This window comes from Notechis scutatus, chromosome 3 (genome assembly GCF_049901735.1).
Source record: "Notechis scutatus isolate UNSWTSFEM ecotype Mainland chromosome 3, rNotScu1.2, whole genome shotgun sequence".
Lineage (NCBI taxonomy): Eukaryota > Metazoa > Chordata > Lepidosauria > Squamata > Elapidae > Notechis > Notechis scutatus.
The window spans coordinates 186,353,374-186,365,408 of record NC_142011.1 but is presented as its reverse complement, the minus strand read 5'-3'; the positions used below and the strand labels follow the sequence as shown (position 1 = coordinate 186,365,408).

The 12,035-nt window shown below is 36.1% G+C and overlaps 1 protein-coding gene across 5 annotated transcripts in view; it reads right to left on the bottom strand.

Annotated features, from left to right (window-relative positions):
* GRHL2 (grainyhead like transcription factor 2) overlaps positions 1–12,035 on the bottom strand; it is an 85,862-nt gene that overhangs the window by 50,932 nt on the left and 22,895 nt on the right. For all 5 annotated transcript variants that reach the window (XM_087962064.1, XM_026690196.2, XM_026690203.2 and 2 more), the window contains exons 6-7: positions 9,006–9,162; positions 5,831–5,942 (exon numbers count right to left, since the gene is read on the bottom strand). In XM_087962064.1, the coding sequence (XP_087818190.1) occupies positions 5,831–5,942; positions 9,006–9,162 (269 nt within the window). The remainder of the gene's footprint in view (positions 1–5,830; positions 5,943–9,005; positions 9,163–12,035) is intronic.

The window sequence follows — 12,035 nt, the reverse complement described above, 5'->3', positions numbered from 1 at the left end:
GGACACTTTGCTCAGAAATCTGCAAACTAAAATAATGAAGGTTTCCTGTTAGAAAAACTTATTTTTTAAGGCTGTTTACCTCAGATATTGTGCCTTAATTGCTCAATATTCATAATAAACTGATGCAGGTCACTTTTCAGGTTTGACCAGCAGTTAAAATATATAATTGGTAACCGAACTGATTTTTATCTGATAATGCTATAAGAAACTTTGATTCCTAAAGTTTAGATGCATTTTTCTTTTTACTTGCTTACCATCTTTTCAAAGACCGCGAAAGAAGTTTTGAAAGCTACTTGGGAAATGGATAAACGATTGGCAATTCAATCCCCATCTGTTTCCTCCTAAAATCCCAGAAAGGTAGCTAAAGAGATTTTATCTTCACATTATGAATATGCTCCAAACATAGAGCTTAAGTGTTTGAATATCTTCTCCTTATAGTATTTTGCTAAGGTTCTTACCCCATAATTCTTATACAAACAACAAGCAATTACTGAAAGACAAGGCCAAAGTAGAGAAGATTCGGGGAAAGGGAGAGATATGGTAACAATCTTCAAATAGCTATCAAGCAGAACCCCAGACAATGGAAGATAATGGACACTGCAAAATGGAGCCAAGCCAGGCGTCCTGGAATGAGTAATACTTCCTTTAAAAACCTTGGTCCAGCTGGCCCGGCTGGTAGCACCTCATAAGGGCCCCTTTCCAGAGTTACAGGAGAAGATGTTCAACAGTTTTGAAGACGGAAGAGGGCCTAATGCCCCAACGGCAGATAAAACAGTAGAACCATCTTCTAGGAGAAGATAAACTCTGAATTCAAACCTCCACTACCTTGTGGCTATATCTATCATTGGAAAAGGCTTCAGGAGCCAACCTCAAGGCAAAATCTGGAGCCGGAGGCCCGGAAGCAGTTCGTGACTGTGTACAATCCCGTTCTGGTAACTCCTGCGACGCAGCTGGAACTAATTATATTAGCTCTGCCATTCCATTAGACTATTTCAGTGATGTGGAGAGGGGGGAATCTGATGCTTGGGTAACAGTTTATCCTCCATATTAAATTACCCAGCATTGAAACAACACGGGAAGTGGCAGTTACTGGTTTCATAGCATGATACCATAGTCCCTTGAGACTGAAGGGTACCAATTCAAATTCAAGAACCCCTGACACAGAACTAGAATCAGTTGGTATAAAATGGCAGAGAAGTTTAGGAGAAAAAAACCAAGAGCTGTTGAAGAAAAGAACAAGGTGCCCTTGAAATGGTGGCTTCTCCCTTCTTGGAAGTATTTAAGCAATGGCTTTGTCAGAGATACTGTACAGGTAGTCCTTGACTTATAACAGTTCGTTTAATGAACATTCAAAGTTACAACATCACTGAAAAAAGTGACTTATGACTATTTTTTCACTTACAACAGTTAAGCGTCCCCATGGTCATGTGATCAAAATTCAGATGGTTGGCAACTAACTCATATTTATGACTGTTACAGTGTTCCAGGGTCATAAGATCACCTTTTGCAATCTTCTAACCAGCAAGTCAATGGGGAAGCCAGATTCACTTAACAACCGTGTTATTAATTTAACAAGTGCAGTGATTCATTTAACAACTACGATAAGAAAGGTTATAAAATGGGGTAAAAGTCACTTAACAAATGTCTCACTTAGGAACCGAAATTTTGGGCTCAATTTTTGTCATAAGTCGAGGACTACTTGAAATCACATTCTAAATATAGATTATACATTAAGCATGGGGTTGCACTGGATGAAGTCCCAAATTCCTATGATTCTAAACTAGGTAAAAACAAAAAACAAAAGTTGGATTTTAACTCTTAAGCTGAGCAATGGAGAACTCTAAAGAGAGATCTTATTTCATACAAAATACTGGAATACTACACAATTGAGTAAATGGAACACAGAAGACCAACTAAGTAATCTTCTGTATGCTCCAATTAAGATCAGCATTAATGAAAGTTAAAATCTGACAAAAGTTTGGAAGAATCAGGAAAAGCTGATTACCTCTGAAAGAGAATGAAAAACACTATTCAAGTAGCTAATATTAACATATAATCTCTTATAAATTTCTTTAATAAGAAGTATGATTTGCATGAGCTGCCGGGAAACTTGAACAATGAGAATTTTCTGTTTTGTTTTTTTTTTAAACAAATTTTATTAATTTTTAAAGACAAACAAAACATCATTAAACCTCTTTCCATTATAATTTTTTACAAGGCAGATAAAACATTGTTTTATATAATACAATTCTAATATATCCCATTTCCACTTAAATATCTTTTAGCAAATTTCTCATTACTTCTCTTTGCACTTAGTCATCCTATTCATATTTCCCTCTGTCTTGTTTGCAATTATTCTCCTCTCGCTTTCCTCCAAGGTTTTATTAAATCTCAAATAAACATACACACACAAAACACAAAAAATAAAACTTCTTTTTCAAAAAAGTAGCTTGGCCCCGGATTACCTCTCTTTGTATGGACTTCAATTAAATTCATATTCATCTTATATGCCATTACCTATCTTGTTTACCATTCTATATCTTCATTATAACTTCTCCCTGCTTTCCACTCTTCTTAATTCTATTTTATTTATTATATCTTAGTTTGAATCATTATACTTGTATCTTTTGTCCATTCTTTTCCAATTATCTATTTATCTCATTCCCTATAGTAAGAAAAATAAAAATAAAAGATTTCTCCTGAAATCACTAATCGAAGTATGATGCCTTTCCATCGCACCCCTAAATTAACATTTAAGTTAACACCTAGTTCCCTATCTGATTCTGCTTAGTATATACTATTTAGAGAAAGAAAATAATAAATCCACAAAGTAATTAAATATATAATTAAAGATTAAATCTCATAACATTCCAATTATCTATCTCAAAAACAAAATACTACAATAATATATTCATACTAACATCCACACAATAGTCAATTGAACTCTATACTTAAACTAAATATTTTAAACATTCCTTTTAATATTTTATTAAGTTATTAAACCTTTAATGTTTTAATCTTTACTCAAATCTTATAAAATTCTAATTTTCTATTTCTAATACAAATACTACAATACTATCTTATGTACCTTGCAGAATCCTAAAACAAAGTTATATTACCCTTTATCCCTAAAAAAAAAATTTCTTTTGCACATCTTGTTTCGTACCTTTATGGCTTTTTCCCCCTTCTTCCTCCCTATCCTATCCCATCTGGTCTTTTTACCCCCTTAACTTCCCCTCTCTGTTGTATTTCTCTTTTCTTTTGCTTTTTAACATTGTATTGATTTTGCATCTTATTTTTCACTTTCTTGGATGTTTTTAAGTCTTGTGTCCTTTTTCCTTCCTCTCTTTCTCCTTCCTTTCTTAATAAACTTTGTAGATTCATTAAAGATGGCTTCTTCTTCTTCTTCTTCTTCTTCTTCTTCTTCTTCTTCTTCTTCTTCTTCTTCTTCTTCTTCTTCTGCTTCTGCTTCTGCTTCTGCTTCTGCTTCTGCTTCTGCTTCCTCCATCAATTGTTGTGTTTTCTGATAAGTAGCAAGCGCCATTTCTAAAAAGCGAAAAATTTCTTTCACAGTGTCTTTTCCTTCTTTCTTTATTTTGCCATATTCCTCTCTCAGTTCATCAACAGATAAAGTCATTATAAACCTTTTTTTCCTTCTTTTTTTCCTTCTTTTTCTTCTTAAAACAACCAAGATAATTCAAGGCTTAAAACAATTCCCAAAGTCCCAAAGTCATCAAACAGTCCAAACAGAGCACAAAGTTCTTCCCTTCACACTTTTTCTTCCTGGGATAATATCAATTGAAAAGGGAAAAAAAAAACCCAATCTGTATTTTAAAGTCTTATTGCAATTAACTTCCAATCTCAAAATCTTCCAGGCATCTCCTCCAACAAAATCTTAATATAAATTTTCCTTTTGTCCTCTCCCTTCCCACTTATAACAGAAAGCTTTAAATTTTTACCTTCTATAAAATAGCAGGATTTTCAATATCCATTTGTTAAATCCATGTGGAAGGAGAGTAAACTTTCTCTTTAAGCACTTTCACTCGCCGCTTGTAAATCTCTTCTGGAAACAAAGTATCTTTCAAAAAATCAGGATTTTCAGGATATTAATTGTATCTTATAGTCCAGTTCAGCCAAAAAACTTTCGCTTCAGAACTTTCTCCTTCTTCCTCCAGCACAATCTTATCCAGCTGTCAGCTTCTTTGTGGCGGCCATTGCTGACCGCCGCTCCACCGCCTTGAGAAAAGAGGGTTAAGCCAGGTGGGGAAGGGGTCTGCGAAAACCCCAACCCCCTGTCCGGATCCCTCCTATCTTCGGCTGCCTCTAAGGGGAAGCCTTAGCCTCCAGACCCATCCAGATCAGAGGCACCAAGATAGCTAGCGCCGCAGGGATCGCGCAGTATCGCGAATCCCTGCTGCTGCCGAAGCCGACAAACCGGAAGTCCGAGAATTTTCTGTTTTTAAAGACAAAAAGAATACAACTCTGCTCCCTTATGAAATATCTCAATCTGGCAAAGAAATGGAAAAAGGACTGGTGGCACAATGGATACTAATGTTACCAGCCTGGGTTTTAGTACCAAGAAGACAGATGGTAGACCAAAGATTTTCACAAGATCAAACCCTTTCATTCCATTACACTGCCAATTCTACTGCTTTAATACATGTATGTAACATTGCAATGCAATTCCATCATTTGCTGCCACCACTACCTCCTGAGTTGAATAGGTCAAAATTCAACAAAAGTTTGAAAATTATTTAAATTTAATTTACTTAATTTAATTACTTTAAAAGGCTTTATAAAATTCTGCTTTTCAGTAGGTGGTCTGCAAGCACTAAACTGCATAACCACATGAGATAAAATGATTTACGGATGAACCATAATTTAATACCAACCACTGACAATCTTTTGTCAATTATTTTGAAAGATGGAGGAAGTAAATTAAGAGTAAATAGGGAGAGCAGGAGAAGTGAGATTAGGAAGGATGGCCATGTAAAGATATTCTTTCTTAGTTTAGACATCTCCTAATGTCTTGGACAAGGACTCCGAGAATTACCAATGAGATACAACCCAGTCAGTGGTGGGATTCAAATTTTTTTACTACCGGTTCTGTGGACATGGCTTGATGAAGGATATTGTAAAATCTCCAGTCAGAGGTGGTATTTGCTGGTTCTCTGAACTACTCAAAATTTCCGCTACCAGTTCTCCAGAACTGGTCAGAACCTGCTGAATACCACCTCTGAACCCAGTTCATCGGGAAGAAATCAGGAGCATTAAAAACTGATGTCAAATGCAACATCATGGCCAGTTGAAAAGATATATAGGAATGTGTGTGACTGGTTACCATGGTAATGAAAGAGAATAAGTTATCTCAGTGGGCAGTTTGGTGACAGAAAACTGATGAGAAATTCTGGGAAACTGGAATCTGCAGCTCTGAATTAACTTTGAACACAAGACTAGCTTATTCTGCTATTTTCACCACAAGTTGTTTTTATATTACTAGTTCATCTAAAATATTTAACACGTAAAATAAATTTAGTTTAAGCTTTGAAGATGTAGTCTTTGCTTAGTCTGAATACTTATTCTCCCAAAAATATTATACTGTGGTTTTCAAGAGGTGAAAAGGAAGTTCCATATTGTAAATTTGTACCAAGCATGAAAAATATTTTAGTTCAGCCTTGTTGCATACCAAACCAGACTTGGTTTGCCAATTGGATATTCCAACTTCAGAATAAAATTCACTTCTGGATGTGAATTGGTTTTCCAGTTGCTAGTTTCTAAGGGAGTAAAAAGCATCGGTGAAGACAGGACACAGGGCTACTTCATCACTCACCAATGTCCAAGACCCTCTGTTTAGCTGTGTGCTGCCGTGAATGCCAATATTTCCAGTGCTTCAACTGCTCATCCCGGTTTTTATCTTCGCTGAACACAACCATGATCACACTCTAGAAAGACCACACAACAATCATCAATTGGTTATGGTCACTAAACCAAAATGCAAAGCAATATAAATGCATGCCCGCCCCTCCCCACACACATATATATTTCACATGGTGAAACAGAATATGGCATTAATGCATAAAAATACACAAAACAACATATTAAATGTCTATCAAAATATAAAACATCAGCGCAGTGAATTATTTAAAAAACCCACAGCATGAGTGATGAGTAAAATTATGTATAAAACTGAATTATGTGTGAGCAGTTACTGGGTGGCTAAGTTTATGGCTGGATATCTAGATCATTTAACCCCTGGACAGTAGTACCCTCGAGATGATACATTTCATGCAGAGATCCAGGGAGCCTTCTGAAGAGGCATTCATCATAATATGATGTAAAGTTTGTGGGACGTTCCCACCATCACAATCAGGATTATCAACCAGGTCCCATTTATATTTCCAATATTGGCACCTGCCATGGTTGATCTGAATCCAGTTGAGTGTTGACAGGCTGATACTCTCAGTTTAAAACTCCATCAACCAGTCATGCCTCCAATGCTTTTTGTTAATGTACCTTGTTTATCATGAGGCAACCAAGCTCCCATGTCAAGAGAAACAAAGAAAGACACTCATAAAGCCTAACAACAATTAAGCAATCCTTGATTTACAGAAATGGATTGAAAAAGACAATTAAGTTTGTTGAGTCCTATCACCTCCTTACCTCAGATGTCCACATTAAAGCATCCCTCAGGGTCTGCTTTTTAAGACCTGTTTGTACATGTCCAGTGAAGCAGAGCCCACCGCCTTCCTTGGAGATAGATTCTTTGACCATCTGAATTGATTAGACTGGACAAAAAATTCCTTGCTGAATTACCCACTATCCACAGTGGTGGATTTCTCACAGTGCCCTAGAGTCATGTCCTATGAAGCACATAGTAACACTGAACTGGTGGTTAAATCGAATTGCCTAGTATTCCTCTAAACAGCTAAAAAAAAGGGGGGGGGGCTGAAAAAAGTCCCAGCCCTGCCAACAGACCAAAAATACCAGCTCCACATGGCACTCAGCCAATTCAAATTAGAAACAAGTCTGGCTATTCCCAGATAACAAACCACAATAATTCCTTCTTGTAAAACTTAGTAAATGAATGGCAGAATTATGATTGTGGTCTGTGGCTTACCATCACCCATGTTTCATATTTAGAGCTCCAAATATCTTGGAGAAGTAAAGGACCATCATCTTCCATTGAAACTTGCCTGAATTTTAGCATTATCACTACATATTTTTCTCCAAGTCTCCATACCTTCTGGAATTACTGAATTAACTGATAACAGGGAGGTGTGTTTTTCTCTATGGTACCTTATACTTAGAAAAACTTGTTTGGTATCAAATATGATGTCTTCTCAATACCCAAAGAAAGATGCATTTTTATTTGCTTGTGTTCATAGGGTAAACTGTTTTTTAACTAATGCTTTCAGATGGTCTGAAAGCAATATTGGCACAAGTAACTTATATCCATACACATATAATCATATTTATGGCTATAAATAAACTGAGAAAGGATCTCAAAACAGCCCTATTGAACTCTGAAGAGATGCTGCTGTCTTAATACTTTAAGACATGAGAATTTCAACTTCCAAAATTTCTCAGCCAGCCATGCTGCTTGGGGAATTCTGGAAGTTGAAGTCCACATGCCTTAGTTGCCAATTTTGGGAACCACAACAGTGAGTGGTCTCATTTGAGATGACGACAAATCCGCATACAGACAAGAGATAGTACAACTTGTCTTGTGGTGTAACCAGAACAATCTGGAACTGAACACACTCAAAACCGTAGAAATGGTGGTAGATGTTAGAAGAAACCCTCCCATATTATCACCTCTTACAATACTAGACACAGTATCAACAGTAGAGACCTTCAAATTTCTAGGTTCTATCATATCACAAGATCTAAAATGGACACCTAACATTAAAAACATCATCAAAAAAGCACAACAAAGAATGCTCTTTCTGCGCCACCTCAGAAAGCTCAAACTGCCCAAGGAGCTGCTGATACAGTTCTACAGAGGAATTATTGAGTCTGTCATCAGCACCTCTATAACTGTCTGGTTTAGTTCTGCAACCCAACAGGACAGACACAGACTTCAGAAGATAATTAGGACTGCAGAAAAAACAATTACTACCAATCTGCCTTCAATCGAGGACCTGTATACTGCAAGAGTCAAAAAGAGGGCTGTGAAAATATTTACAGACCTCTCACATCCCGGACATAAACTGTTTCAACTCCTTCCCTCAAAACGACGCTATAGAGTACTACACAGCAGAACAACTAGACACAAGGACAGTTTTTCCCCGTATGCCATCACTCTGCTAAACAACTAATTCTTACAACACTGTCCAACTATTTACGAAGTCTGCACTACTATTACTATTAATCTTCTCATCACTCTTTATCATCCCTCCCCTCCCACTTGTGACTGTATGACTGTAACTTTGTCACTTGTATCCTTACGATTTATATTGACTGTTTCCTAGTATGATTTGTACCCTATGACTGTTATTAAATGTTGTACCTGATGATTCTTGACTCTTGACAAATGTATCTTTTCTTTTATGTACACTGAGAGCATTTTCACCAAGACAAATTCCTTGTTTGTCCAATCACACTTGGCCAATAAAGAATTCTATTCTATTTAAGTTATAGGTTTGAAGGAGAACTTTCTACTAGCTCTAATAGCTTTTGCCCAATCCTTCTTGTTATCACTTTTTTATATAGAGAGAAATGTCTTAAATTGCAAAACAAGACCTTAACATTTCAAAGAAACAGAAAATACCTACAATAATTTAGCATTCCAGGACAGGTATAGTGGTCCATTATATTTTGTATTGAGAATTCAGTTTCAGGTTTCTGATTCACAATTTTTTGGAGAAGAATGAGCTTAAGCTTCTATTAAGAGACTGGTTGTTATAACTCTATTCACATTTCAGAAGAATGAAAACAAGGACACACATTAAAAGTCTTTAGCCAACCAACATTATAAATTAGTATACATGCAAGACTAGCCATACCCTGACTTTGCTGATAGGATATCTGAAGCATTTGTTGTCCCCAGCTTCACTCAGTGTTATTGCATAAAACTGCCCTTTGTTTAAGTAAGTCATTGGTCCTTCTCCTTGTTTTTGGCGAAGGGATTTGGTAGCTTCCAAAGTATATCGAAATGTGTTACTGTGAAGAAAATAAGAATAAACTTAGAAAATACATTATTGAGGAAAAGTTAAATAAAGGCATTAGAATTTTAAATTCATGCCTTAGATTGATGCATTAATTCATAGAATAACAATAGCACATAGACTTATATACCGCTTCATAGTGCTTTTTACAGCCCTCTCTAAGTGGTTTACAGAGTCAACATATTGCCTCCAACAATCTGGGTCCTCATTTTACTGACCTTGGAAGGTTGAAAGGTGAGCCGGTGAAAATTGACCTGAATCAAATTAAGCCGGTGAGAATTGAACTGCCGAACTGCAGGCAGCTGGCAGACAGCAGAAGTAGTCTTCAGCGCTGCATTCTAACCACTGCGCCACACGGCTCATATAAATATGAAAGATTGCAACCTCTTTTAAAGATTGTTCTAAGAAGATAGTTCAGTTATTGTTATAGAACTACATTACACCAAACTAAAGTTATTTATCTTAATAATGACGCCCCAATAACAACATTAAGTTATGCCATATAAAAGGCCACGCTAGAAAATACAATCCAGGTCAATGGCAACTATTTGGGACTTAGATATGGTCAGCATCTAAAATATACATACACTCAATCCCAACACAATACTGAAATTCATATAAATTCCTGTTTACAATATGCTCAGCTCACATAAAAGCCAAAGTTGCTTTTGTAAAAGAAAGAGCTTTCTCATGTCAAACTACACAGCAAATCAATTTATAGTACAGACAGACTGTTTTATATGAAACTGAACAGAGGAATAAATGACTTTCTCATGTCAAACTACACAGCAAATCAATTTATAGTACAGACAGACTGTTTTATATGAAACTGAACAGAGGAACAAACCCAGATTGGCAGTGCAACATAATACGACATGGGATTCCCTATATAATACAGCAGCAAACAAGATAGTGAACTAACTCCATTAAGCTTGTCTCATCCCTCACCTACATACTGGTGAACTGGTTAAGATTTTTAAAAAGCTAGCAAGATAGATAGAATCACAATCTTCCATTTACAACTTTTGCAAAACTCAGTAGATGGAAAAGATAAAAATTTCACAACTGAAAAAAAAATACAAAGAAATCATACATTTCAGTAGAGGATCTTGGACTATTTGTTCCAGGAATACAATATTTCAAGCACAGCTCTGAGTGTATTGGATCAAGGTGAGTTGAAAAATATAGGAACTATGTAAAAATTCACATTTGCACAATAACCCTGCAATGATATTGCTGAGAGAATTTGCAGAACAAAATACATGACATCTCTTATTCAGCTAAAATTTGCATTGAAATAACACTTAATTTCCAATTCTTACAATGGCAATCCTTTCCTGTGCTTGTTCATATCAAGTACAAGACCCATCTTTGTAAGCAGATCATGTAGTCTCATAGTATCACCAGGTATGAGTACCACCAGAGCCAATGTTTAGGAAATACAGGTAGTCCTTGACTTACAATAATTCATTCAGTGACTGTTCAAAGTTACAACACTGGAAAAGTGATCTGGCTGTTTTTCACACTTTCAATTGTTGAAGCATCCCCACATGATCAAAATTTGGATGCTTCATTCAGATCTATGATGATTGCAGTGACTTAGGTCATTAGATGACCTTTCGAGACCTTCTGACAAGCAAAGTCAATGGGAAGCCAGATTTCCTTAACAACCGTGCTACTTAATTAAGAACTGCAATGATTCATTTAACAACTGTGGCACGAAAGGTTATAAAATGGGGCAAAATTCATTTAACAAGTTGTTTTACTTAGCAACATAAATGTTGGACTCAATTATGGTCATAAGTCAAGGATGTATGAGGATGTTATTTTTAATTGTTAAATTTAACAGCAGCTGCCCAGAACTAAGCAAACTTTTGAACCTACGGTAACATCCAGAGTCCCGACTCAGCACTATAGAGTCTCCTCATCTTATCAACTGGTAAAAATATCATGTGAAATATATGTTTGCAATCCAGGGATCCTTCATAATTGAATGTTAGGTTTTAATACTTAGTCTCAAGTTCAAGATAGATTTAAATAAATATGGATTTACTTTTTTTTTAGCAGGGTTATAATATATTCTGCCATTTCACTCGGCTTTCTTCTGTGTTTAAATGTAGTTCTCATAGTGACCGGAGGGAGAGTGGACTACATCCTTTTGTAATTCAAAGTATTTGGCTTTGAATTAAAACATTAGTTTTACAAAAGATTTACTCTGGGTGAAGACTAGATCTTGAATCACCTTTTTGAAATGTCCCTCCCCCAATGAGGAGGACTGGTTTCATTTTATCCTATGCATCTGTCTGCCCCTCTCAAGCTCAAGTGAGGAAGAAAAAACAAAATTCTGTCTTAGAGGCTCCCTGCTCTTCAACTCTTTTGCTGACTGGTGAATCTTAGGTTTCAGTGAAAAACAAAGTGAACCCAAGCCTAAATCTTTCCTTCATTACATCAGTGGTGTTGTAAATGCCACACCCCACTATCTGCACTATGTGCTATATCGTTATTATGATTATGCAACCAGCAGAATTCTAGCTTCCTGTTTTTAAAGATTTCTTTTTGAAATTCCTGTGTTTCATGGACCCATGTTTTCAAGTCACTATATCATTGACAGTGATCGCAAGAGTGTTTCTGAACAGACAGAAGTTTTAAAAAACAGTAAATAAACACAATGTGAACAAAATTTAGCGTACACTCTTTCACAAGTATTATGTGACGTTGGAAGCTGTGATTGTAAAACTGTCAGTAGTTGAAAAAGTGCTATTCCAGGGCTAAAATGAGCAGGGTTCATTCTTATTCTTACCAGTTCCTAGGTAAAAATACACTTTTGGTTCTGTTAAGAAATTATTTGATCAAATGCTTTACTTTTGA